General features: G+C 41.7%; 3 protein-coding genes and 1 non-coding gene across 4 annotated transcripts; 2 read left to right on the forward strand and 2 right to left on the reverse strand.

The window, feature by feature from the left end:
• The first annotated feature begins 981 nt into the window (after positions 1–981).
• LOC113287308 (polygalacturonase QRT3-like) lies at positions 982–3,515 on the forward strand. Its single transcript, XM_026536018.1, has 3 exons — positions 982–1,436; positions 1,780–2,046; positions 2,138–3,515. Exons 1-3 carry the CDS (start codon positions 1,164–1,166, stop codon positions 3,254–3,256), a joined length of 1,659 nt encoding a protein of 552 aa, XP_026391803.1. The 5' UTR covers positions 982–1,163; the 3' UTR covers positions 3,257–3,515.
• Positions 3,516–3,679: 164 nt separating this feature from the next.
• TRNAY-GUA lies at positions 3,680–3,764 on the forward strand. The gene is given in 2 exon segments: positions 3,680–3,716; positions 3,729–3,764. It is a non-coding gene; the product is annotated as a tRNA-Tyr (tRNA).
• A 13,957-nt stretch (positions 3,765–17,721) lies between these two features.
• On the reverse strand, positions 17,722–19,624 carry LOC113285587. The gene is made up of 2 exons (XM_026534421.1): positions 19,178–19,624; positions 17,722–18,493 (listed from the first exon to the last, which is right to left on the reverse strand). Exons 1-2 carry the CDS (start codon positions 19,531–19,533, stop codon positions 18,007–18,009), a joined length of 843 nt encoding a protein of 280 aa, XP_026390206.1. The 5' UTR covers positions 19,534–19,624; the 3' UTR covers positions 17,722–18,006.
• Positions 19,625–19,787: 163 nt separating this feature from the next.
• Positions 19,788–20,669, reverse strand: LOC113290733. Its single transcript, XM_026540318.1, has 2 exons — positions 20,222–20,669; positions 19,788–20,164 (listed from the first exon to the last, which is right to left on the reverse strand). The coding sequence occupies exons 1-2, from the start codon at positions 20,667–20,669 to the stop codon at positions 19,788–19,790; spliced, it is 825 nt and encodes a 274-aa protein (XP_026396103.1).
• Positions 20,670–25,409: the final 4,740 nt, after the last annotated feature.

Raw genomic sequence — 25,409 nt, forward strand, 5'->3', positions numbered from 1 at the left:
AAAACGAAGTAAAAAACCATGATAATTTTGTTTTGGTTTTTTAACATTTTATTCGTTGTGTTGATCATGTAAATTGACAATCACTGGATCAGGGATACATGATCAAATATCCATTTGGGCTCATGCTTATAGTTCAACAATTTCCCATCAATTCCGATTATGAGGAAATCAGGGGTTCGATCCCTCCATAAATGTTTGTTTTGTGGTAATATAGTTGTATGGTTGGATTTATGGTTCGGGTTTGCCAGTGGGGCTAGACTGGTCGGGTTCAGATAGGGTCTAGGTTCAGCTTTGGAGCATCAATTTTTTCTAAAAATTCCATCAGTCAAATTACATGCACAAAATTGATTAAAAAGACCAAAAGCAACATTTTTTGGGTGAAAAAGACATATAAAATTTGATATTCTTTAAATGGACAAAATTTTAAAAATATTTAGGATGTAAACAGTTTCATCCTGTCCATTTTCAAATACTTTTTCTTATTTTTAATTTACATTAGGATGCAATCAGTTTCATCCTCGATCTTTTCTAAGTTTAAGCCAGGATGAAAGCAGATTCATTCTTGCTATTCTTTTTGTGTCCATATCATCCATACTAATTTCTACTCGTCCATTTGAACGGTATTTTAAAAATATTTGGACAAATGACCCATTTTCTGAATTACATGTGGGGTGGGTCTAAAAAAAGAAAGAGTTGGAAGGGCTTATCATTAACTATGTTAAACGAACCAGGTATATTTTGGTAGGAAAGACCTGGGATAGTTGAATAAAAGATGAAAGAATATTAATTGTAAACTGAATACCATCGTGGGGGTAGAGGGAAGTTTTCTTTGTATGATCCCATAATAAGAGACTCCCAAGACCCACACCAAATCTAAGTAAGTTAGCCTTTCTCTTTCCATGACCACTTTAATCCTCCTCCCTCGTCTCTCTCTCTCTACGTTGGAACTTAACTCTCTTTTCTCTCTACTTGCTGTTCATGTCGATATAAATGTAAAAGTCCAGATAATAATAAATTCGTACATTCAATTCTTTTGAATTCGTTTGGTATCCACATCTTACTACTCTAACCCCGAGAAACACATTGCCAAATCTCTTCATCTTCTCAATATATATTACAGAGGGAGTTGAAAGAAATATCAAGAAAACAAGATACAAAACAAAATGAGAGTAACAAACGCAAAGAAAGCTCTGGGTTTGTCAATGTTGATTGGGTTTATTAGTTCTAGTCTCATTATAATACATGTCGTTGTTGGTTCTACTACTACTACTGCTGCTACTGATGATCATCATCAACATCATCATCATCGTGATGAGAAGTACAATCAAGAAATGAATCAAATGAAGGGTATTAAAACGATGTTTCTTGGAAGAAATTTGGTTTCTGTTCCCCCACTTCCTTCAATTTCTCCTTTTCCTAGTCATCCACCACAACAGGTACTGCATGTTCTACTTTCATTATCTTTTTTGATGTTCTTGATTCAAATTTCTTGTTTTTTTCATAGTAATTCAGGATGATTTCTTGATTAGTAAAATTTGGTTTACTTATGGTTATGTGAATTGTGAAATTTACTGGTTATCAATTTTGTGATTGACCAAAGTCAGACTTCAGTCAACAATATTTTTCTAATTTAATGTCAGATTTGTTTGTTGATTCAACATGAATAACATGTTGAACAGTTCAATTATCTTCTGTTTTTGGAAGAATGTAATGGTTTTTAAGTTGGCTGTACATAAGTAATAATCTTGTGATAATTGAACTAATCATTTTTATCTGCAGATGTCACCGGCAGATTCACGAGTATATAAAGTAACGGCTTATGGTGCAGACCCAACAGGAAAAACAGATAGCACGAAAGCTCTGCAGCAAGCATTTCTTGACGCTTTTAATGCAGCAACAACAACCGCAACTGCAAATGATAAACTTAATGAGTTTCTAATGCAAGGCATAACTGATCTTGGAGGTCCTCAAATTAACCTTGAAGGAGGTTCATATACCATCAGCAGTCCTTTACATTTTCCACCCACAGGAGGAGGAAACTTAGTGGTACATTTTCTATTCACTTGAAAAGAAACGTAAAAATGCACATGGTGATTTTTTTTTATTTTTTTTGCTGATGATATTTTTGGTTTTTCAGATTCATGGAGGATCATTACGGGCATCAGAAAGCTTTCCAAAAGACGGATACCTAATCCAGCTTTCCGCGTCGTCTAGGTCATCAAGTAGTGGCCTTGACTCGGAGAACAAGGATATGAAACAGAATAATGGTAGTACTAGTACTAGTTCATATAAACAGGATAATGGAATGGAACAAGAGCTTACTTCATCAGCTTACGCATACGAATACATAACCGTCAAAGACGTAATGTTAGATGCAAACTACACAGGTGGTGGAATTTCAGTTATCAACTCACTTAGAACAACCATTGATAACTGCTACATTTCTCATTTCACAACAGATGGAATTCTTGTGCAAGGTGGTCATGAGACCTACATACATAATTCATTCTTAGGTCAACACATTACTGCTGGTGGTGATCCTGGCGAAAAGAACTTTGGAGGAACTGGAATTAACATAATGGGTAACGACAATGCAGTGACAGATGTTGTAATCTTCTCAGCTGAAACAGGCATTAGGATATCTGGTCAAGCTAACATTCTTACAGGGGTACATTGTTATAATAAGGCCACAGGTTGGGGTGGAACTGGGGTTTATTTAACTTCAGCAGGCTCAATTCAAACTCGGATAGCCAATTCATATATGGATTTCACTGGAATTGTCGCTGAAGACCCTTCACAGCTTCATATTTCTAATACATTTTTTCTTGGTGATGGTTTCATTCTTCTGAAATCGAATAGGGGCGAGATACATGGAGTTAACATTGTTGATAATATGTTTTCTGGGAGTGGTAAAGGGATTGATATTGTTCAGTTGGATCAATCTAAGTCTCCATTTACAACGGTCGATCAAATTGTTGTTGACCGAAATAATGCACGAGGAATGAATCTTAGATCAACTGTTGGTAAGGGATCGATACAAGGGAATGGAAGTTCATGGAGTTTAGATTTTAATGGGGTGTTATTGTTTCCTAACCTCATCAAGCATGTACAATACACTTTGAGTACTTCGACGGGGTCGTTTCCTAATCATGCCCTGACAAATGTAACTGGTAATCGGGTCGTTGTCGAGTCGGATAAACCTGTTGCTGCTAAAGTTTTCGTTACGGTTGATCAAAGTACGACGATTGATAGTTGATTCTCTTGGAACTAATATAGTATATGAGTTGATACAATATGAAGTCTACATTTATACATCCTTTCATGTTCATGTAAAATTTGTTGAAACTGAAATTTTTTCAAGTTGAGAAATAGCTTGCATCTGCTGCATTTTTAGCAGTAAATGTATGCAGCTATTATTACGTTTATAACCGACTAAGAGTTGGTGGTGAGCCAGACATGTATGGTGTTTTTGATGTTGATCAAGAATAAGTAATTTGAGTCTATGTTGGGTTTAACAACTGGGTAAAGGTTTAATGAAAAACTCTTTTTTTTTTTTTTTTTACCGAAAGTGCATTTGGAGACTTTTACAAATGTTGGTGGTGACCCAGAAGAGTCTAGTGCGCCATGTGACTGACAAATCCTGGTTTCATGTATTTGTTTTCTGGAGGTATGTCCACAGCCGACCTTAGCTCAGTTGGTAGAGCGGAGGACTGTAGTTGTAGCAGATAATCCTTAGGTCACTGGTTCGAATCCGGTAGGTCGGATATAATTTTTCTTTTTTTTTTCTTTTCTTTTTGCTCAATTTATCTTTCTTCCTTTCTCATGGAAAGTGGTGTTCATTTATTGATCTTGTGCACATGAATTAACACATTGTGAGCACCCACATTTCACATCAGGCTTAGTCTTTTTGGTCCACTAGACATCTAAATTTTTGATTTAATAAATGCATGGTACTAGTATCCCTCACAATAAACCGGAAACCGTACGACACATGTGACATCAGAGCTCAAATCAGGTTTTGCCTGGACCAGGACAAACATACCACAGCTGCACTAACATAACTTGCATGGAAAATCTGGTCTACTGTATGTCTAACATTGTGTACACATATATCTTACTATCAGACACGTGTATATAAAAAGATACGTGGAAAGCATGCAGGCCAAAACATCAAAACATGATGCGTCACGAAACACCAAATAAACCCCGAGGAATTACTTTATCTCATCCCCAAAAGAGAAGCTAAGATCAACGGTGGAGAGAAAGTTAGCTGACACGGACTGACAGGGGAAGAAGACACTTGTCTAACACGAGCAGACCCCTCAACTACCCGCATTAAACACTCTGAGCAGTGTACGTGTCGACCAACCTGTGGAACGAGCGAGGATGCTTCTGCGGGATCAAGGGGCAAACGCAGACCTCCGCGTGATGGACGCAAGGACACAAGAAGATAAGGTTCCAACGGTCTTCAGAGATGGGTCCCACGTTCTAACCTTATAAATACCCAATCTCCACCAAGAGGAAAGGGGATCGGAAAAATCAGGGAGAGAAGGAGAGAGAGAGAGAGAGATTGCAAGGGTAAGTTAATCATTTAGAAGAGAGAAACATGTAAACCCAAAAGTCATTCGACTATTCACGTAACCGTGAAGAACATAGTAAAACAACAAACCCCGTGGATGTAGGCCTTAGTGCTGAACCACGTAAACCTTGGTCTTATTTATATTTCAGCACTTTACATTTATTTAGCTCCATGGATGTTTACTTATATGTTTTGTTTTCCTAAGTACTTATATCCCATGCGCAAACGCCTCGCATGGAGTTGTTAGATGAGGCCATGATAAACCCGAAGGTTTTGAGCCAATGAATCAACACCAGGATATCATCATCACAATCTCTTTAGATGATAATGATTGATTGTGAGCGTTCGGACCCCCTCGCAGGTTTGTGTGCTCACAATTTGGCGCTAGAAACAGGGACTTCGTCCCGGTAAAAGATTTATCTTGTCCTGTGATTTCATTTTAAATTGGCATATGATTGCTCTGATTTATCAGCTCGGACCGTATAGATCATTCGTTAACTGTATTATGTTCAAAAACCCACCTTTTATCTTCGATAAGAGTTATTGTTCTAATCCGTCGGATTTACAATTTTCGTAGTTTTTATACTAAGGATCTCCTTTAATAAAACTTTAACCCGTATATTATAACTTGCGTGTATTAATTCTCTCTTGGAAGATTGTATTTCGCCAACTAACCCGCTTCACGCGGATATTCCCGTTTTTGTTGTTTGAAATAACTTATGCAAAAAGAACGTATTGTGAGTAAAGAAGGCAAGTTTCGGCGAGATTTCATTATCAACAAAAGGGCACGTGATGGAAAAGACGCAGGAAGCAGGAAAATCCAAAGCTTTGTCAAAAGAAACACCCAGGACAACCCCGGTCATCACCCGAAGCAAGCAGAAAGGAGATAAAGCTAAAATGACCAATCGAAGGCAAGATACTGCGGAAATCACTTCACCTATGAACGCTAATTCAGTTGCAGCGGCGGCTCTCAGAGCAGCAACGACAAAGTACGGGGAGGCTGCGGAGGCTAGCAATACCTTCGCCATGAGTCAACTTAATCAACCAAGAGAAAGGGTGGATGAATCCAGAACATTCCAACCCGCGCACCTTCTAAATTTTGGAATGCCACTAACAAATGATCAGAATCAAACCATACCGGTGGCTCTAGCACCGCAGAGGGGCGCTCACCCCAATTTGGAAATACCAGCAACCGAAGCTGAACCCCTGCCAGCTTTAGTACAGACCATGGAGGAGGGAGGCACTATGACTGTTGCAGCACGCGCTGGGACTCCCAATCATGGGTCCAACCAATCACATCGACTAATGGCTGAGCTTGAGGAACTGAGGAAGAGCCAGTAGGTTTACGCAGAAGCTGTAGCTCTGTTGGCCAGAGAAAATCAAGATTTAAAGGAGCGGATTGCTCTAAGCACGAAGACCAGCCAACAACTTGATGAAGCAAGCTCCAAAGCACCAGAGCCAAACCGAGACTGTAGAGTCGTCATAGCGGCTAATGAAGACGCGACAAGGAGACGTAGCGTATCCGACCCGGATTATGACGATGGAGAGTCAGACGGTAATGAGCCGAAGAATTTAGAGCACCAACGCGCAATGGAGGAACTACGAGATGAGATGATGGCCGAGATCAGGCAATTAAAAAATAAACAAGGCGGGGGAAGGTTAGAAGAGGTCATGAGAGAAGCTAACTCCACGCCCTTAACTCATCGCTTGGCCAACACCCTTATTCCACTGAAATTCCCTGTCCCAACGTTCGAATGCTATGATGGATCCAGCAACCCTGCTGCACATATTCGGTACTACAACCGTGTCTTAGCTAGATGGGGTCAGAACGACGCCGTACTCTGCAGATACTTCCCGTCAAGCCTGAAGGGATCGGCGTTATCATGGTTTGATAATCTGCCACCAAACTCCATCCACTCTTACGACCAACTCGCAGAGAAATTCTTAAGAACATACATGTACAACAAGACTGTAAACACCGGGATGGATAAGCTCTTTTCACTAGCAATTGGCTACAAGGAAACCACGAGGGAGTACACTAACAGATGGCACAAGATCTGCCAAGCCATAGGGAGCGTGGACCCAGTGGTAAGCATCAACTGCTACAAATGGGGCTTAGACCGAATGAGTCCCCTATTTGTTGAAATTCATGGGAGCGTGCCCAAGACAGAGGGAGATCTTCGAATAATTATCGAAAAGCACGCTCGACTTGAAGAAATTCAACGGGAAAACCCGAGGGCATATCCGCAGAGGTCTCACCGCACCAATTCAGCGGAACAAACCAATGGGGCCAAAAGGAGTTGCTCAGGGGAGAGACCTCACGAAGATAGGAAGGAACGGAGGGATGAACGAAGAACAGGCGACCGAAAATTCGAAGATCAAGTTTACACAAAACTCAACGCTAGCTATGCTCGTATCCTACGAGAGATCAAAGGGAGGGAAAACTTAGAGTGGCCATGGTCTAAGGGAAAGCATCCCCCGAGATCCGAGAAGTCTAAAGATTACTGTGAATATCACTGTTTCAACGGACACCAGACCGAAAAGTGCAAGAACCTTAAAATAATGATCCAAAAATTAATTGATGCAGGAGAGATCAAACATTACATTCGAAAGGATGTTACCGAGGACAGATCCAAACGAACCAAACCAGTCCAACTTCCGGAAGGAAACCGAACAATCAACACCATCTCGTGTTCCGAAGCCACATGACCCTCACTCACAGCGCAGATTGGAAAAAGGTTACGGAAGCAATTCGAAGACCGCTGCGAGTTATATAAGGTCGATGGGATAGCGGTGGACGAACACGAAGAATGGATGGAATCTCCTATCATCTTCGATGCCGAGGATATCGAAGAAGATATGGAAGACCATAACAATCCCTTGGTCCTAACATTACCAGTAGCTAGATGTAACCTCAAAAAGATCCTCATAGACGGGGGAAGCTCTGTAAACGTCCTATTCTATGATGCATTCAAACGGATGAAGCTCCATGATGAACAGTTAATGACCTCTTATCACACCATCTACGGATTCAATGGAGCAGCCACGAAGCCCTTGGGAGACATCGTGTTACAGGTTAACGTAGGGCCCATGAAACTGGAAACCCGATTCAGTGTGGTGGACACCCCTTCCCCCTACAACGCTATTATTGGACGAAAATGGGTACATAAGCTCAAAGGAGTTTCGGAAACATACCACCAATATCTCAGATTTCCAACACCTGAGGGAATAATGGAGATCAAGGGAGATCGGATCACTACGCGAGAGTGCCAGGCCACTCAGGATCATATCAACAATGAGCAAGAAGACCAGCGGAAAATCCGAAGAGTAAAAAATCAAGAAACCGCGAAAGAGAAGGCCGTAGACCTGTTCCTCAAGGAAACTACAGGAAAGGGCTTGACGAAAGATGGTAATGTCCAAAGCACGGAAACAAGTACCTCAACAACCAGCGAAGAACAGAAACACGCTAAATAGCAATTAAAGAGCGTCCCAGTCCTCGGAAACCCGAAGCCTGTGTTCACACCAGTAGAACCCGTAAAGGAAATCAACATAGGAACGGAAGAAGACCCGAAGATGATCAAAATCGGTACCATCATGGACGAAGGAAGAGAACATTCCTTAACCAAATTACTTAAGGAATATGCGGATGTGTTCGCCTGGAAGTTAGGAGATATGCCGGGGATTGACCCAAAAGTAATCCAACATGAACTACGCATCAAACCGGGCACGCCCCCGTTCAGGCAGAAAATACGAAAAGTGGCTCCAGAGTATCATGAGGCAGTAGAAACAGAACTTCGGAAGCTACTAGACGCAGGATTTATCAAGGAAGTCAAGTACCCTATCTGGATCTCCAACATGGTCATTGTTCCTAAGAAAAATGGAGGGGTTAGAATATGCATCGACTTTACTAATCTCAACAAGGCATGTCCAAAGGACAGCTATCCCCTACCGAGCATAGACCAGCTGGTAGAAGCAGTAGAAGGATACGAAGAACTATCATTCATGGATGGACATTCTGGCTACAACCAAGTAGCCCTGGCAGAAGAAGATCAGCCACACACAGTGTTCTATACCCCACATGGCCTTTATTGCTATACCAGAATGCCTTTAGGACTTCGGAACGCAGGGGCAACATACCAAAGGATGGTCGATGCTATCTTCAAGCCATGGATTGGAGGAACCCTAAAAGTCTACGTGGACGACATGCTCGTCAAAAGCAAGCTGCGTAAAAATCACCACCATGACCTGAGGAATATCTTCGAAGCAATGAGACAGCATCACATGAAAGTGAATCCGGAGAAATGTACTTTCGGTGTCACCTCGGGGAAGTTCCTCGGGTATCTGGTAACAAAAAGGGGCATCGAGGTAGACCCAGCAAAGATTCAAGCCATAGTAGAGATGCCGTCCCCAAAGAATCTAAAGGAAGTGCAGAAGCTCAATGGGTCTATAGCAGCGTTGGGCAGATTTATTGCACGGTCTTCGGAAAAATGCAAACATTTCTTCAATATTCTCAAAAAAGGGAGCAGGTTCGAATGGACCGCTGAATGCGAGGAAGCATTCCAAAAAATCAAAGAACATCTAGCCTCAATCCCGATCCTGCAGAAGCCAGACCCTGATGAGGTTTTGGCACTGTACATAGCAGCAACGGAGGACGAAGTCAGCACGGTATTAGTCAAAACCAATACAAAGGTAGAACAGCCTATCTATTACGTCAGCAAGACACTCAATTCTGCGGAAAGAAATTATACTAAGATTGAACAACTCATCCTCGCACTGGTATGGGCTACCCAAAAACTGAGAACCTACTTCCTAACTCACCTCGTCAGGGTACCATGCAAAGCACCATTGGAAGCAGTCCTCAAAAGCACGGGAAAAGTGGGCCGAATAGCCAAATGGAACACCCATCTAGACCAATTCAACATCATTCATGAAATTCAACATTCTCAGAAGTCCCAAGTTCTGGCAGATTTCTTAGCAGACCTCCCCCTTGACAACGACGAAGAGATTAAGGGAATACCAGAAGCCGAGGAAGAAATCAAGGATCCAATGGATATCCTCGAACCTGCGAGTCAAAGACAATGGGAAGTCTTTGTCGGCGGATCTAAAAATAAGGAAGGAGCAGGAATAGGCATTGTCATTATCACCCCAACTGGAGAAAGGATTATACAGTCACTTAAATTGGAATTCAAAGAGCATACCAACAACATTGTTGAATACGAAGCTGTCGTACATGCCCTACGTATAATAATAGAGATGGGGGTAACCGATGTAAGGATGACAAGTGATTCGCAGCTTTTCATACGGCAAATAGGGATCGAGTATAATGTGTACGATGACACCCTTTCAGCTTACATGGCCTTGGTCCAAACATTGGCATCACAAATCCCGAACATTCAGTTCCGGCACTTATGCAGAAGGGACCTCAGACACGCGAATTCCCTAGCATATATATCATCCATGCTGAGGGATAAAAACGCCGAAGCTATTAAAATAGCAAGGGTATACGAGCCTTCGATTGCATCTCAATTCTCCTTCGCTACCAATCAAGATACGGTGGAAGAAAATATCGAAGACCAGGTAGGAGAAGACATCCATTATGACTTTGACGAAGAGGATATCCTGTCAAGAGCCAATCAAGACGAAGACTTCAGCAACGAAGATGACTGGAGGGTGACAATACATGCCTTTCTCGAAAAAGGAAGCTTACCTGCGGATCAGAAACAAGCTAGGAAGATACTCTCCAAAGTGGGAAGATATGATCTTCGGGATGGGGTCCTGTATAGGAAATCCTTCCTTGGACCATTACTACGCTGCTTGTCCCGGAAAGAGGGGCATCGAATTCCAAATGATATCCATTATGGTGACGTGGGGAATCATAGCGGCATGAGATCACTAGGTGACAAAGCAAAAACGCAAGGATATTACCGGCCGACAATGATACAAGATGTCGCGAGGATGTCCCGACGATGTGAAGAATGTCAGCGCTTCGCAAAAAAGATCCACGCGCCGGCAACAATGTTAAACTCCGTCGATAGCCCGTGGCCATTTGCAAAATGGGGCGTAGACATCGTCGGGCCTTTCATCGAAGGATCAGGGAAGAGACGATTTTTGATAGTAGCCACGGACTACTTCAGTAAATGGGTGGAGGCTTAGGCCTTGGACAGGATCAGAGACGCGGATGTGTTCACTTTCATATTCCAGAACATCATTTGCAGATTTGGTATACCTGCTGAAATTGTATCTGATAACGGCAAGCAATTACAGGGGAAAAATATAGACATGCTCTTCGATACTTTCAAAATAAGAAAGAACAAGTCCACCCCCATATACCCTCAAAGCAACGGACAAGCGGAAGCTACCAACAAGACCCTCGCCCTTATACTCAAAAAACAATTAGACAAGCATAAGGGAAGATGGTGCGAACAACTGCACAATGTGTTATGGGCATACAGGACAACACGAAGATCCGCCACCGGGGAATCCCCGTTTCTTCTAACTTATGGAGCTGAAGCAGTCATACCTACGGAAATCCTCATGCCAACCACGAAGACCGAAGCTTGGGAGAAAAACCTCACAACAGATATGATGTTAGAAAGGTTGGACGACTTGGAAGGAAGAAGGTAAGTAGCATTGCAAAAGATGGAAAATTATCAACGAAGACTAGCAAGGGAGTACAACAAAAAGGTAAAGCTACGGAATTTTGTAGAGGGACAGTATGTGTTGAGAACAATCCCACGGTATCAGCAAGAAAAGAAATGGGGAAAGTTAGCACCTACATGGTGAGGACCTTTTATAATACACGACGTTGCGGGTAACGGTTCCTACTACCTTCGTAATCTAAAAGGCGAGGTCCTTCGGCATCCTTGGAATGCTAAGTGGCTCAAACCATACTTCCCATAGGAGCAACGCAGATTTGAATCTGCTTGGAGTGTACCAGAAGAAGAAGGGAGCCTGACCGCTCCACATGTTTCTATCTCTGGAATAGGAATTGCAGGCCTCAACTTATCAATCAAACAAGCTTTCAAATTATCAAGTCAGTGGAATCTACCGACAATAATGGGGAAAGTAGTTAATCTACAATCTCTCAGGGCTCCCCCATCAGTGTCCATAAGTGTAGGACCAGGAGGAAGGCACCCAGCAGAAAGAGATACCCAACCAATCTTAAGGCAACGGGTCGATGGAATGGGTGTGTAAATATTTTAATCCCATATCCTAGAACGTTGCCCCGGCCCCCACCGTCTGGGAATCCTCTGGCCCAGGATTCGCCAGCGGGGTGACAGGTCTCAAGACGATCACGAAGGTACCGTCCTTCAGTATCGCACCCAAACACTTAAAAACTTTTGTTTTGTTTTTTCACAAATGCTTAAAATAAAAACAAACCAACATTGCAGGTATATCAAGAAGAGGATTCATTTCATAAAGGATGATTACAAGAAGTGAAAGGCCAAATTCAAGGATACACAATCAAAAAATATTCCTTTTACAGGATTATCAGCAAAAAATATCCTTGTTACATGATTACAAAAAGTGAAAGGATAATGATGCCGCGGACCCTACAGAATGCTGCGGTCTCTACCTAGATGGCGGCCCCATCGGCGGGATTATTCCGAAGACTTGATGGGACGCTCCCACCAGAAGAGGGGCCCGAGGAGCTGGGCAAGGCAGAAGGTACGGGACGACGAGGATAGTTCTTCACGAGACCATGTTCGTTCCTTAGGCCAAGTTCTATCCTCTCCAGCATCTTGTTCGTCTCCTCAGCCAATTGACAACGAGCCTTGTGCTTAATAACTGTTGTCCACTGTTGGGCTTGGGATAATAACGAAGATAGCCGATTCACTTCTCTAGAAGAAGCACCAACGGCCTCCTCGTGGGTTGCTGCTAAATTCTTGAAGTGATTGGTCTGTTCTTCCTGCCGCGCTAAGGAAGATTGAGCCTTTTCAAGTTTTTCATTTGTGACGCGAAGGCGTCCCTCGAGCTCTGAAAAAGACAACACCACGGAGTTAGCGTAGAAAAATAACATGGTCACACTCGATGAAATGGGATTATACCTTCGACACAAGCCGAAGCCTCTTCATACTCATTAACAACCGCATCTCGCGCTTCATCAAGATGGTCATATTCCGCGGATAATTTCTTATAGTCTAGTTGAAGGTTGGTGAGAGTAAATTGACAGGCATCTAATTCTACCTGTTTCATCGAGTCCATATGACGAAGGTGGTCGACCTCTTTATTTATCTCTGAGACCCCTTTGCTGAGTCTGTACATGCACACTTCAAGATTCCTCTCAGACTCAGCATGAAGAGCTACGTCGGCACGTGACGCGGAAAGAGCATTGCTGAGAGCGTAGACTTCAGCACGAGCATCATCTCTTTCTCTGGCAAGACAGAGCATATTATCCTGGACCCCTGAAAGAGGAATGGATCGAGCCGTCTGTAATTCTTCTTCCAGCAGCTGAATCCTAGATTCCAACAAGGAAGTACGCTCACGGGCTTCCCGCAGATTATCACGGGTCCACAGCAGTGTGCCATTAAATAAAGCACGATCATGGTTGTACATATTTTGCATGTCGACCATCTGAACATGCCGAGCGCGCCATACCTCAGCCCGAGCATCCCATTTCTTAGCTTCACTCTTAATTTTCTCAACCAAATCTCTAATACGAGATTTTTGCCGAGCTCTTTCGTTTCTAAGCCATATCAGCTCGGGGACGCCACCCACTGGAGATAGGGTGGGGAGACTCAGACAGAACAACTAAGAAATAGAAGAATGACGACATACGGCGAGGGAAAAGAACCAAACCTGTGAAAGTGGAAACTTGGCTACGAGTTTGCTCTAACTCAGCGCGCACAGCAACAAGTTCTGAACGAAGACCGGCCTCTGCTTCACCCAGCTTTTCTTTCTCCTTAAGGCTTTTCTTCAGTTCTTCTATTTCCACCTCAGCTGCAGATAATTCCTTTTCTCGGTGACGAAGCTTAGCCTCGAGCTTCAGAGATTTCGCTTTGAAGAACTGATACAGCACGTGGTTACAATGCTCACTCCTCATCATCTACACATCAAGATGACAAAACATTATTTCACCAAAGCATTTGATCGTCACGTAGAAGTATGTACGAAAATTTACCTCCAGCACACGCTGCTGCGGAAAGCCATATTGATACCCGTCGGAGATGGCCATCATATCGGCAACGGAAGTAGGAGGCTCCGGCACAAGGGTAGCTTCGGGAACAGTCAACCTTTTTCCCCAGGCTTCAGACACCCGCGCCTTAGAAGACATCTCCATCATGCGACGGGTATACGCGGTTGATTCCTTTTCCCCAGCAACAACAGGAGCGGGATGAGAGACAAATAGAAGATTCTTTTCCTTGAACCAATCCATGATGGCATCCTCACCCTCAGACGTCGGCGACTGGGGAAGATTATCAGCAGGCGCATCAATGACAGATTTTCCCTTCTCTGACACGACCCCCTCAGCACAAATGTTGGCATGCTCCTCCGCGCCTACATGCACAGCAGGCTCCTCCGCACCAACATCTTCTACAGTAGCGTCTCCATTACCATCACCACCTAGCACATCCCAATCATCATTGGGGGAAAGTAAAGAGAAGTCCTCGGGAAAATCGAGGGCTTCGTCAAAGAACTCCCCCGTGGAGTACATCCGATCAAAAGAAAATTCTTGAGAAGCGGGAAGGGTATCCGCGTCATCACCAGCAGGGACGGAAACATCCCCGATAACAACGTCATCAGCCACCATAGCTTTTTTCCTTCCTCCATCACCAGCATGACCAGCGAAGACCTCTTCTTCGACATTGATAGGGGAGGTACCAGTACGTTCCTCCCCATCTGTAATCTCATCCTCAGCAAACTCTTCGTTCACTGGACTAGTAACTTCTTCTTGGGCTTCAACCTCGCCCATCACAGTAGTAGAAGACTGCTTCGGCCTAATCTTTTTCTTCTTCAACACCTGAAACCAACACCACAAAAAGAATTATTTTTCCCGACTGATGTAAGTTCTAAAAAAGAAGCGCAGCTAGAATCCGCGTACCTGAGCAGCTGAGGTATTCTTCGGTGGGAGTATAGCACCGGAACCTTCCTCCTCGTCTCCCTCTACGACGTGAAGGGCATAAGGAAAATTCATACCCGCAAAGTTTAGACGCCAGGGACATAAATCTCCATAGCGAACAGGAGGAGACTCGCGCGGCTTACTATTCTCGGTAGGCCGCCAACCGCGGGGACCAGGAATCCAACCGTAAGCCCACGGACCAACTATCTCGATAACGGTGGCGTGCCACTCGTAGTCATGATCGCGCTTGATCCTCTCTCGCGCGGGGAAGAGTTTCCGACGACTAGACGCCTCCGTGCCAGGAACATACTTCAGCTTGGCATCGCTGACCTCATTTAACAGACGAATCTCGCCCCGAGGAGCAGGGAGATTCCGAAGGCTGACACTCCACGGCTTGCGATTCCTACTATTGACGTAATCGCCGAAGGAGTTATTGAAATTCTCAGGAGTATACCATTCCTTCTCCATGGGATTGGGGACGTAACAAGTCATCGACGTTTCTCCCTTACTCCGCAGATAGCATTCCTTCAGGGCGCGGAGATAATTCCCCGATAGTTGGGATACGGAACGGCTGTGAGTATTGGTGGAAGAGCCTTCACGACTAGCGAGCACGTCATAGTAGAAGGAATCACCTGATTTGTACAACGGCAGCATAAGACCAGCTTCGAATGCTCCAACCGTCGTTAACAAATGAAATTCATCGAACTCATACTTGGAGATAAGCTCATACGTAATATCATCCTCAGGGGCATAGAAACGAACCCCGAAGGCTTGAAGCTCATGCTTTTCCTTGAATATTTCGAGATCGATATGCTTGAAGGTTACTTTTTTCCTACTAACAGAGACACTGCGTATCAAGGGAGCAGCCTCATCCTCCTCGGCGGGGCCGGATGAACTAACGAACGCTTCCGAAGCTTTTCTATTCACGGGGGAATTCTTTGAAGATTCAGCCCTAGGAGCTACACCCTTCGTATTCTTCCCTTTAAAAGTTGGAGAAGACCGCAGATGATGCTCGGGCACTAACGAACGTAGAGGAGGAATGTCAAAAGCAACAGCGCGGGGCGGAGCCTGCGTACTCCTAGTATCATCACGAGGACGAGCCGCTGAGCGATCGAAGACTCTTCGGGAACCAGACGGAATTGTCGGAGGAATCTCTTCCCTAGAGGACGAGGCTTTCGCTCCAGAAGAAACTCGACTCCGACGAACATCATCTTGAGACTCTCGACGCGGAGGAGATCTCGATAGCCCAGAATCAGGAGTCTGATAAGTAAGCCGCGGACGGTCAGACATGGCTGCGAAAAGAATAAAATCAAGAACAAGTTACACACAATCAAAAAACATTACAAAAGATCAAAAAACCACATCCAGAGCAATACACACACGATAACGCAGAAACCCTAAAATTAGTATACATGCTCAAAATTTCATAAAATTCACACCCTCGAAGTAGTGGCTTCCTTAATTTAAGATGAAGAACAGGGGCAAACTAGTATGCAAGCATCAGAAGAAGTTCTTCATCACAAACAAGGAACAACAGTAGCAGAGAATTCACAAATCAACACAGCGTGAAACAGTGGAAATAAAGAAAAGAAAAACTTACCGGCAAAAACAACAGTAGAAGAAACAAACAGGGGAAGCGGGCGTGATTAATGCTAAGGTGGAGAGAATTTAAGATCACAGGTCCAGTGAAGACTGACAGAGAATTTAAGATCACAGGTGCAATGAAGACTGACAGAGAATTTAAGGTCACAGGTTCAATGAAGACAGACAGAAAATTTAAGGGCTGAAAAAAGAATGAAAACTGAGAGAGCGTTTAGGAAGAATGAAATTAAATTTTCTTTCTATCCTTAAAATACCCGAAATAAAGAGAAGGAAATTAAGGGAGGAATGGGAAACGTGCCCGTTACATAAGCAGTTAATGCACGAATAAAAGACGTGCCCAAGTATCTAGGAGAAGTTATTAGGAGTGAGAAGAATATGCGACGATAGTTTTTCTTCAAGGCACCCATTAGTCATTCAAGCCCGAAAAAAAGGGGCAAATTGTGTACACATATATCTCACTATCAGACACGTGTATATAAAAAGATACGTGGAAAGCATGCAGGCCAAAACATCAAAACATGATGCGTCACGAAACACCAAATAAACCCCGAGGAGTTACTTTATCTCATCCCCAAAAGAGAAGCTAAGATCAACGGTGGAGAGAAAGTTAGCTGACACGGACTGACAGGGGCAGAAGACACTTGTCTGACACGAGCAGACCCCTCAACTACCCGCATTAAACACTCTGAGCAGTGTACGTGTCGACCAACCTGTGGAACGAGCGAGGATGCTTCTGCGGGATCAAGGGGCAAACGCAGACCTCCGCGTGATGGACGCAAGGACACAAGAAGATAAGGTTCCAACGGTCTTCAGAGATGGGTCCCACGTTCTAACCTTATAAATACCCAATCTCCACCAAGAGGAAAGGGGATCGGAAAAATCAGGGAGAGAAGGAGAGAGAGAGAGAGAGAGAGATTGCAAGGGTAAGTTAATCACTTAGAAGAGAGAAACATGTAAACCCAAAAGTCATTCGACTATTCATGTAACCGTGAAGAACATAGTAAAACAACAAACCCCGTGGATGTAGGCCTTAGTGCTGAACCACGTAAACCTTGGTCTTATTTATATTTCAGCACTTTACATTTATTTAGCTCCATGGATGTTTACTTATATGTTTTTTTTTCCTAAGTACTTATATCCCATGCGCAAACGCCTCGCATGGAGTTGTTAGATGAGGCCATGATAAACCCGAAGGTTTTGAGCCAATGAATCAACACCAGGATATCATCATCACAATCTCTTTAGATGATAATGATTGATTGTGAGCGTTCGGACCCCCTCGCAGGTTTGTGTGCTCACAAACATGAAGTCTAATATGAAAGAGTTTATTTAAGCAAACTATTCTTCAGGTGCATGATGAGTTTTAACAAAAAGACTTCAGCTAATTATGTATATTATACAACTGATTAGAACATATATACTATGATGAGCATTGGTCAAATCCTAGTATACAACATATTAGACAAGAATTGGAAATACGGTAGAATTGCTGATGCGGAAAACATATAAACGACTTTCATTACAAGCATTTTTGCCGAAAGACTGACCTTTCAATAAAATATGGAACTATAAAACTCACCGCATATATATATGTGTATATTCCCATATGCATCTCGAAGCTTCCTTCCTTATGTACAACACGCTTTTTCCTTAGGAAACAATGTGTTATATAAACGAACATATGGTACAATCTGTGGTATATATTAGATAAAAAAAAGAACATCACAGGATAAAACGACCTCTTTACCTCAAACATCTTTTACAATTACGAACAAGTAACTAAACCTCTTTGTTGCAGCAAATACCCTTCATTATTCAAGGCTCCCCTCACTGCGCAATAGAGATCCAACCACGATGACGAATACTCATCTGACAAGCCCCACATAAAGGTTGGGTTTGGACTTGGTGGGTAAGCAGCAACCAAATCCAGAACTGAAGTAGCTGGTCTCAGTTGCCGAGGGAAATTGAACGCCAAATTATCAACTTTGTGCTCGTAAATCTTCCCATTGCGGTCCAGCTTATATATTGACGTCCCTTGAAACTGCCTACTTGCTTCCCATGGAACCCTTGGAATACCTCTCAAATTCCATCTGATTAGAATAACATTCTTAGAAGGCTTCCAAACCCTCAATACCTCCAGAGATATTTCTCGAAATAAAACTCGACCATGGAAGCGCAGTGCCCAGAATATCAATTTGTATTTCTCCATCCCCGTGAATGGGTTCAATGGGTCTATAAACGTTATATCATCTCTGCACAGAATGATACATTGGTTTACATATTTAAAGGCTTAAGCTTTATAACATTGACACATTAAGATGCACTTGTACATTCCAAATAAAAAAAAATCAAAAATATGCAAACAGTTATACTGATACCGGGAAAAATAGAAGAAATAAATGAAAATTCAAACTCAAGCTACATTATACTATTCCAGTGGCTCTGCATACTAGTCAAATTTCATTTTTCATTTGATCCAAGTTGAGATGCCAGACAGAAAATACTACAGATTCTGTTAAAATCTTCCTGTATTTCTTTTTTGTCTTTTTGCTTTAGTTATTTTCTGATTGTAATACATTTCTGCTTCTTTGATTAATAAAAAAAATGGTGATTCAGCCAAAAAGAGAAGAAAAAAAAAAGTCTAATTTCATTTATGTATGTATGTCCATTCAAACCATTCATGTTCAACTTCTTTCATTTCAGTTAAGAACCTTTCTATATCTAGTTATTATAAGGTATTCGTTACAAGTATCTCCTTCTCTATTCATTTACAGCAAAACCAATCTTCTCGAGAACATGAAAATTGACACTAAACCTAAAATCCTAAATTCATAACAAAATTGAAAACCCCATTTCCACCAATTTGACACAAACAAAATAAATTTAAAAAAAAAAACCCTAGAATTACCAAGCAAGAAAATCATAAGAAGAAGAACCTGTAAATATCGTAATTGAGGTCCTTAGAGAACAATAAAGGCAAGTCTTCTCGGAGTGTCCGTACAGTGAGACCCACGTTCACATAGAAGTCATTTTTCTTCTGCTTGTTATTATTACTGTTGTTGCTGTTGTCAGTAGAAGTAAGCTTGGAGGTGGAGAGTTCTTTATCCGGTTGTGCATCAACTGTTTGAGGTGGAATTTCAAGTTTGAGACTAGGATTATTATTATTATGATTAAGCTTTTGGTATGTGGTGGTGGTGGTAACAAGTTTTTCTCTAAGAGGTGATTTAGTTGTGGATTGTAGAATAACAAGGGATGATGATGAGTGAGAGATATTTGGGAGATGAAAAGCCATTTATTCTCTAATTCCCGCTTGTGTTTTTCCAGACAATACAATTCAAGTGAAGAAGCAGCAAAGCGTGAGAGGGTTGGCTTTGGTTGGTTAACAGTTGGACAAACAAAAGCTTATAAGAAGTCTGAACTCACCGAGTCTTATAGAACCAAACAAGAGATACCGAATTGTTTCAAGTTTACACCAAAAAGACGCCACTTTTTTTTTTTTTGAAGGTTAAAAGAAAAAAGAAACAAAACGAAAAAAGGAAGAAAACACTACAGACAGGACTGAGAATGCTCACTGAACAAATGAGCAGTACACGAAGGAGGGGAAGACCACCACTGATTAGACAGATGGCTTGCAACAGCATTAGCTGCTAAGGAATGAGCCATGGAATTGGCATCCTTTTTGATAAAACTAAATTCAACTGAACAAAAGTTATCTAACTTGTCCTTGATTCTGCCGATAGTGTTCTTTATGCGCCACGGAACAGGGGAAATATTGTATCTCAAAGCATTGATCACGATAAGAGAGTCACCTTCAATAATGATGTCATTAAAGCCTTTACTTCTCGCAAGATCAACACCCTCCAAAGCGCCATAAGCTTCCGCTTCAACGGGAGAAAGGAACTCTAATATCTTAGATTGGCATCCTGCAAAGTTAGATAGGTGGTTTCTAGCTACTGCAGCACAGGCATACCCTCTTTAACCTGAAGCACCATCAAAATTAATTTTAAACTTTACAGGGGGTGGAGGAGACCAAACAGTTGTGGCAGAGGAAAGTAAATCTTGTCCAGTTGGTATCGCAGTCACATCCTGAACCAAAATATCTTGACTGAACCAAAATAATCCTTCCTGTAGCATAGTTTGTAGCTTAATAGAACCCTTGTTGAATATGATGTTATTTCTTGTCTTCCACAAAGTCCAGAACAGACATGCCCCCAGTTTAAGTTTAGAGTGATCACCACCTTCCAGAAGCCAGCTTTTGATATAATGAAGTACCGATAAGTTCAGATTCTCATCAAGCCTAAGATTCATAGGAGATGCAAAAACAAACGCTTGGGCTACAGGGCAGTATAGAAATAGGTCCTCCATAGTTTCTGTAGCATTGTTGTACATTCTGCTATCAGTATTGATGTCTTTGTTAATCTTCAGCATTTTGCTCCCCACTGCAATGCCATTATTGAGAATCCTCCATAAGAGCATTCAGATCTTTGGTTGAATGCACTTTACTTGCCAGAACTTTTTCCATGGAAAGTCGTCACCAGCATTTGAAGAGGAAGGGACTCTGTCTTGTAAGGTTTTTGTGAAGGACTTAGCCGACAATTCTCCGTTAGGGTGATGTTGCCATAATAGTTTATCTTCCTTAATTTCTTCATCATTGTTATTGAGATGTATTTCTAAGATTTTTTCCACATCATGGGGAGGGAACAAATATTGTAGCCTCTCAGTATCCCATCTACTTGGATTATGAAGGATGAGTTCATTTACCTTTAACGGACAGATAGTTACATACTGTATCAAAGAAGGCCTCTTATTTTGAAGTTTAGGAACCCAAGGATCCTTTCTGATACAAATATTATTACCAGAACCAACCTCCCAGCAACAGCCATTTTTCACATCACTTCTGCATTCCAGCATTGCTGACCAGGTAGAGGAACACTTCTGTCTTTTCTTTACATTCCAAAAACTATGTCTCTGAAGATATTTAGCTCTCATGAGATGAAACCACAAACATTCATCATTCTCCACAAACTTCCAGATAAGTTTAGCTATCATAGCTCTATTTAAGTGCTGGAGTGATCTAATTCCCAGTCCACCCATTTCTTTAGATTTCTCAAAGTTTCTCCAGCTAATAAAATGAGTCTTCCTTACCTCAGTAGAAAGGCCCCACCAGAAGTTCCGCATTGTTCGTGTAAGTCTGTCCAACACCTTCTTCGAAATGATAACAGTCGCCATATAGTACGGAGGAATAAGGCCTAACACATGTTTAATCATAATTAATCTTCCGGCATGCATTAAATGGATACCCTTCCAACCTGCTAGCTTAACATCAAACTTATCAGCCAGATAATCATGGGAGTCGATCTTATAACATGACCTAAGGAGTTGATGGCCAAGATACTTATCAGAGAGTTGCATTTGCCGAACATCCAATCTGTTAGCAAAATCATATCTTCTGTTGGGTTTAACACCTTTGCTGAAGTGAATTGACGATTTTTGCATATTTGCATATTGTCCTGACCAGGAAGCATAGGTACTGAGAATTCTTTGTAAAGTGTCTATATTTCGCTCCTCAAGGTTACCAAATAGAATAAGATCGTCTGTGAACATTAAATGTGATACCGACGGGGAATTACGACAGATCTTGTATCCATTGTAGAGGGCATTGTTTTCCATGGTTCTCATGAGCCAAGACAAACCCTGTGTGCACAGAATAAATAGATATGGCGAGAGCGGACACCCCTGACGCAGTCCTCTTTCACTGTTGAAAAAACCCTCAGCTTGACTGTTAATTACAATGGAAAAAGAAGCAGTTGGACACAGTTCATGATCAGATTATGAGATTTCCCAATAATACCAAAAGGTCTAAGACTATGGCTTAAAAATCTCCAACTTACTTTGTCATAAGCTTTACTTATATCAATTTTGAGGGCAAAAGAACCTAGGACAGAAGTAGAAGTAGCCATGGTGTGAAAAATCTCCTTAGCCGCAACAATATTATCAATAATCATTCTTCCAGGTATGAACGTAGATTGCGCATGGTCCACTAGATTGTTTAAATGAATCTTTAGTCGCTGAGCAAGAATTTTGGTGATGACCTTGTACATGATATTTGTTAGCGCTATAAGTATGAATTCAGAAGGTAGAGTGGGGTGTTTTACCTTAGGTATCAAAATGATATTAGTATGATTCATCCCCGATGAAATGGAGGCTGAAGCAAAGCAGTTCTTGATAGTCTGAGAAATCTCATCACCTATATGTTCCCAGCAGTGTTTGAAGAAGATCGTTGGCATACCATCAGGGACCGGTGCTTTCAGGTTCTTCGTATGTCTTATCACGTTCCATATATCTTGTTATTAACAGCTATATGTCTTCATATGTCTTGTTATTAACAACTAACAAGTGGGATGATTGGTGGAATTAAACTCTCGGCAGTTAAACTTTTGCATTTATCTCCCATAAGGATTCTTTTTTTCCTAATACGCAGAGATAGCATATTGAACTTAAGCGGTCATAACATTATTTTGACCCTTTATAATGAACGTGCAACAGGGGATATCAAAATAAATTGGGGGATAGAGGAAAAAAATAAAAAATGGTTCCAAATATTAAATCAGGGTCACCCCTTATCTAATTATTTTATTAATTTCTAATCTACCTCTCACTAATCAGGTTTAGTGTTTAATTATAATTAGAAAAAATCTTAAATATTTGTTAAATGATTAGTGTGTATTTTTATTTTGTATTTGGGTGAGTGAGTGAGGTGAGAGTAGGAGGGAATTTTTTTTTGAGAGGGAACTTTTTTTGTTGAAAATGAAGGATGATTGTGAAGAGAGAATTGCTGCTGCTGAATCTTTGGCTCAACTACAACAAGAAGCGTATCCTCAATCTTCGGTTAATGATAATAACTCACAATTGGAATTATATGATGAACCAACACCCTTGGATCGTGATTTTTGTGAGCATGAAGTGTTTTTTGAAGAACCAACTCAAGAAAGTAAACAATTTCAACATACAGTCACTCACAATACTCAGGTATAGGTGCTAGTGTGTTAAAATTTTGAATTTTTTCTTTGCACCCGCCATTTTTTTCTCTGAAAAAACTCTGTGCCGGCATAGAAATAGTATGAATACCATGCCGACACCACCAATAATGACATGGTATTCATAGTATTTCGATGCCCGCAACCGATATCCCCTATTTTGAAAATTTTTCCGGCGTGGTGTTCAACCAAAAATTCCATGCCGGCGCGTAGTTAACTTTTTACCTACCACCGAATATTCTATGGAATATTATACCGGCATGGTTCACTCCTAATTTTACCATGCCGGTACAACAAGAAAAACATCCAAAAGTTAAAGAATTTTTAAGTTCAATACCGGCGTAGTTTATAAATTATCGGGCACGCCGGCATCTGGTCCCGGCATAACACCTTATGTAACGAGCACGCCGGCACCTCGTTCCGACATTGTCCTACCACGCCTGTACTACAAGAAAAACATCCAGAATACAAAGAAATTTAAATTCAAATACCGGCGTGGTTTATAAATTACTAACCAAGACGGTAGTTTAATTCGGCATGAAACCTTATGTAACGAGTTAGCCGGCACCTGTGCTTCCGGCATTGATTTCCAAGAAAAATATATTGTCGCTAGCTTTTAAAATTAGGTCCTCATTTCAGGTGCAATTCGAGCATGCCGGGACATTAATCGAGAATGCCGGTACTTATTTTCGGCGTAGTTTGTTTATATTTTGGATGCCGGAATTTAGTCGAGCATGCCGGAACATGTATCCGACATAGTTTTAAAATTTTGTTTCGAACTAATTTTAATTTCTTTTCATTCATTCCTTAGATGGTGACATATATTGATCCAACAAATTCCAAACCGCTTAGTCCGGATACGTCCCAATACTATAAAATGTCTCCGCTATGTTACCAAACAATACTTTTCACCTAGTTTTTTGAACTTTACGTGGGGATTGTTTATAATGAACCTTATACTCTCCATGTTTGTCCTTATGGAGGGAATAACAGATAAAGACGAAGCAATTGCTTGCGCTAAAGAGACGGCTCTTAAGCACATGTGTGTTTTGGTGAGGAATACCCAAGTTTCAAGCAATCGTTTTGAGATGGCTTGCGAGAGAAGTGGGGAATACAAGAAGAAGAACACCCACAAGAGAAAAGATTATGTATATCCAAAGAAGACTAATAGGGTATACAAGACTCATACGAGGAAGGATAACTGCCCATTTAAGCTTGTGTTCTATCTAAAAGGCAAGGAATGGGATTGTACGGTGTGGTTTGGCCGCCATAACCACCGGGATCCGAAAGATTTTGTTGGTCACTCCCTACTTGCGAAGCTAAAACCTCATGAATTTGAGGATGTAAAGATAATGACCAAAGCATGTATCAAACCAAGAGTGATTCTCAGAGGCTTCAAGGAAAAGGATCGAACAGACGTTTCTTCTCTAAATATAATTTATAGCGCACAAGCAACCATTAGAAAGAAGGAATGGGAAGGTAGGACCGTTATGCAAGAATTTTAGAAGATAGCTTGGGATCACAACTACACCCGTATCATTAAAAGAGGGCCGGACAACAAATCCCTTCAAATATTCATTTCGCATCATTTGCTTGCCCAATTGGCTCATACATGTTTTGGTGTACTTATGATGGATTGCACCTATAAGACAAACAAATACAATATGCCGTTGTTCAACATAGTGGGGCAAACATTGGACAAGGTATCATTCACAATGGCTTGGTGTTTAATTGAAAACGAAAGGGATCACAATTATAATTGGGCATTACAACAGTTGAAATTATTCTTCCGGGAAAACCATCTTCTGAGGGTCATCATAACCGATAACGATGACGCATTAATGAATGCAATATCCGACGTCTTCCCGGATGCTCAAAATTTCCTATGTACGTATCATATAGGTCAAAATGTGATAAAACATTGTCATGCTTTGTTTGAACCCTCCAAGGCGGATATTAAAAAGAGAATGATTGCTCAACTAGAGGATGTTCTCAATAAGAAACTATCTCCCGAAGAAGAAGAAGATGAAAGAGGAAAGATTAAAGAGCGAGTGGACAAAAAATACGACGAAAATCATAAAAAGTGGTTGGAATTTCTAAATCATTGGGAGAAGGTTTATTGGTCTCTTAC

The sequence above is a fragment of the Papaver somniferum genome, chromosome 6 (genome assembly GCF_003573695.1).
Source record: "Papaver somniferum cultivar HN1 chromosome 6, ASM357369v1, whole genome shotgun sequence".
Lineage (NCBI taxonomy): Eukaryota > Viridiplantae > Streptophyta > Magnoliopsida > Ranunculales > Papaveraceae > Papaver > Papaver somniferum.

Coding starts and splice junctions, on each gene's coding strand:
- LOC113287308 (XM_026536018.1), top strand. CDS start 1,164: ATGAGAGTAACAAACGCAAAGAAAGCTCTGGGTTTGTCAATGTTGATT. Junction 1,437..1,779: donor CTAGTCATCCACCACAACAG/GTACTGCATGTT, acceptor TTTTATCTGCAG/ATGTCACCGGCAGATTCACG. Junction 2,047..2,137: donor CAGGAGGAGGAAACTTAGTG/GTACATTTTCTA, acceptor TTGGTTTTTCAG/ATTCATGGAGGATCATTACG.
- LOC113285587 (XM_026534421.1), bottom strand. CDS start 19,533: ATGGCTTTTCATCTCCCAAATATCTCTCACTCATCATCATCCCTTGTT. Junction 18,494..19,177: donor CTCAATTACGATATTTACAG/GTTCTTCTTCTT, acceptor CATTCTGTGCAG/AGATGATATAACGTTTATAG.
- LOC113290733 (XM_026540318.1), bottom strand. CDS start 20,669: ATGCTGAAGATTAACAAAGACATCAATACTGATAGCAGAATGTACAAC. Junction 20,165..20,221: donor TAATTTTGATGGTGCTTCAG/GTTAAAGAGGGT, acceptor CTAACTTTGCAG/GATGCCAATCTAAGATATTA.